This window comes from Micropterus salmoides, unplaced genomic scaffold, assembly GCF_014851395.1.
Source record: "Micropterus salmoides isolate LMB-PRFRI ecotype aquatic unplaced genomic scaffold, ASM1485139v1 Ms_hic_scaffold_4084, whole genome shotgun sequence".
Taxonomy (NCBI): Eukaryota; Metazoa; Chordata; class Actinopteri; order Centrarchiformes; family Centrarchidae; genus Micropterus; species Micropterus salmoides.
Genome location: NW_024043467.1, coordinates 506 through 3,017, shown reverse-complemented (window position 1 = coordinate 3,017; position 2,512 = coordinate 506). Strand labels below are relative to the sequence as shown.

At 44.5% G+C, this 2,512-nt stretch overlaps 1 protein-coding gene across 1 annotated transcript; it reads right to left on the bottom strand.

Annotated features, from left to right (window-relative positions):
• Positions 1 to 823: 823 nt before the first annotated feature.
• LOC119887248 (caspase recruitment domain-containing protein 8-like) lies at positions 824 to 2,152 on the bottom strand (the record flags this gene model as incomplete). The annotated part of the gene is given in 3 exon segments (XM_038698126.1): positions 824 to 1,669; positions 1,672 to 1,743; positions 1,746 to 2,152. Coding segments are annotated over 3 exon segments (1,285 nt in total), but the record flags the coding sequence as incomplete, so codon positions are not given.
• Between the last annotated feature and the right edge of the window lie 360 nt (positions 2,153 to 2,512).

Below are 2,512 nucleotides of genomic sequence, written 5' to 3'. Positions count from 1 at the left end.
AAGTAAGTTTGCAAGCCAATAATTGATTTATTATAAAAGTAATGTCAAATAATCAAAGACACGCGGTGTGACAAAGTATGAGTATCAGTTGTGTCAGCAGTGAACGGATGAATGAGATGTATGTGTATGTGAGTGTTGTGAGGATAAACCAAAAAGGAAGACACAGAACAAACCCAGTGAGACGTCGGCCCAGGAGGAGAGAACGACAGAATGATCAGTCCTGGTTAAATAAGCTCTGACAGTAGAGCTACACAGGTGTTGGCCCAGCCCAATCAGCCTTATAACACCATAAAAACGTAAAAAACATTCTTCTTTTGTCCTTTTTGGGACCTTACAGAAAGCAATAGAATAAAAAAAAAATTTGATGTTAAAAAATTAAATAAAAAAACAACAAACATCAAAAGTGTACTAAAATCGAATATACAGTGTGAGTCATGTCAGAATCAGGTGATAAGAGATAAAAAAAATGGGGCTGCAGTCAAGATACTGTATAGTAAGTAAGAAAAACTATTTTTAAATTCAACTTTTAAAAACTGTCTATATCTATGGTTCTTAAAAATATTGTACAGTTGATGAAGAAATCATTTATAGAAACAATTGGCCACAAATGTTACATTAGAAATTACAACAAACCAAACTAAATTAATTTACATTCAATGGATTCACAATAGGTTCCCATATTTTTGTCAAATATAAAAAAACCTACTTGGAAAACTGTAATTTAACATTTCAAGCAATAAGTCAAGGCAACTACTCAAGATCAAAACAGTGAATGATCCAGTTAAAGTATTTTGTGGGAGTTACAGGATGATCAGGTTCTGGCCACCAGGTCAACATGTTCTGCATCACCTGTTGATTTGTCTTCAGATCAGCCCGAGATGTTCACAGAGGAAGGGGTCGGCCTCACAGAGGAACTCAATCATCTCTGAACTAGCAGCGTCACCTTTCTTCCTCACTGAGTCGATAACAAAACGAGCTTTGTCTCTTCTGTTCTGCATCTCGTCCGCTGACTCCCTCTCAGCTTCAGCTATCACCGTTTTCTCAAACAGTTTGTCCAGCAGACTTGTGAGAACCGGTCCTGATATCCCCTCGATGAAGCTGCTCCGTATGTCCAACAGCCTCTTATCTGAAGAGAGATTCAGAGCGCTCGGCCCACAGGACCTTTTTACTCCAGTGAGACAAACTCGTCTTTCCCAGACACTGTGGGAGCTGTTGGTGTCTCTCAGAAACAGCTTCACGTGTTTCCTCATTGTCTCTAAAATCACCTGGAATGATGGGAAGTAGTTGTCGTAGTTGTCGCAGTCAAACTCTGCTTCTGTTGGTTGAACTAGAACTGAGTCCTCTGCAGGACAAGTGGACAGTGTGTATTCCTGCTTTGGCTGCAGTTTACAGTGTGGGGACGTCTCTATGTAGCTCTCATCTCCAACTAATTTCTTCCTGGTGCGCAGCACATCCCGGAGCACCACGTTCCTCGGTAGCAGCAACACGTTGAGGAGGGATTCAGCGTCGGGATCAGCCGGGGGCCTGTAGAACAGCAGAACCAGCGCTCGGACCGGGTCAGCCGGCGAGTCTTCATCCTTGACATTACCGAAACCAGAAAACCCTGTGATGTTTATAACAACGTGAGTTTCTGTGATCTTCTGAGGGCCGATAAACTCGATGCCCTCGCGTTCACATGAGCGACTGACAAGAACTCACCTCCACCTGTGGAGCGGATCTCACAGTGTGGGAGATGAAGCGACACACAGACTGCTGCAGACATTTGATGTCAAACAGGGGTCCTGCAGGCTGCTTGTGGTGTCGGGCCAGTAGCCTCCTGTTCCAGGGGACGATCCTGTAAACCACGTCCCCTTCTCCCTCCATGTGGAACAGCAGGCCTGTCACACTGCACTGGTACAGGCCTGGGCAGGAGCACTGGAACCTGTAGGTTTCATCGTTTTCATCAACAGTGATATCAGGGGTGAACTCCTCACAGCTGGGTTTGAACAGCAGGTCAGGTAAGCTCTTTGATCGGGTGAAGGTCTTGTTCTTTGCAGAGGTTGTTAGACTCAGTGAGGGAACGCTGTGAGAACGACGCAAACAGCTGGAGGAGGTTTGGAGGGGAGGATGAGTCGGCTGGGTGTTTTGACTGAGCAGTTCACAGCTGGAACAGCTGTTTCCACCAGGACATCACTGTCATCTCCCAACTCGTCTTCCTGGAGGACTGCAGGCCTGTTTTGTGGACTTACAGTAAAACTAGAGTTACTAAATCTGGGGCCACCATCTTCTGTGTCTTTATTGTTTGGAAGCTGCAATATCTGGTCTGGTACTGGTGATGGAGCTGAAAGAAAATGAGCTTTTCCATATGCTTGTATCAATTCCCTGGTAATATCTTGATTGACTCCCAGCGTAGCATCTGCTGCAGAGGTGTGAACAGGTTTAGACTCCCCATAGATGTTTTTTAACATGTCAGATGACCTGTCAGCCTGTGTCCTTATCATTCCATAAGTTATATTACTCAGTGAGAACATGT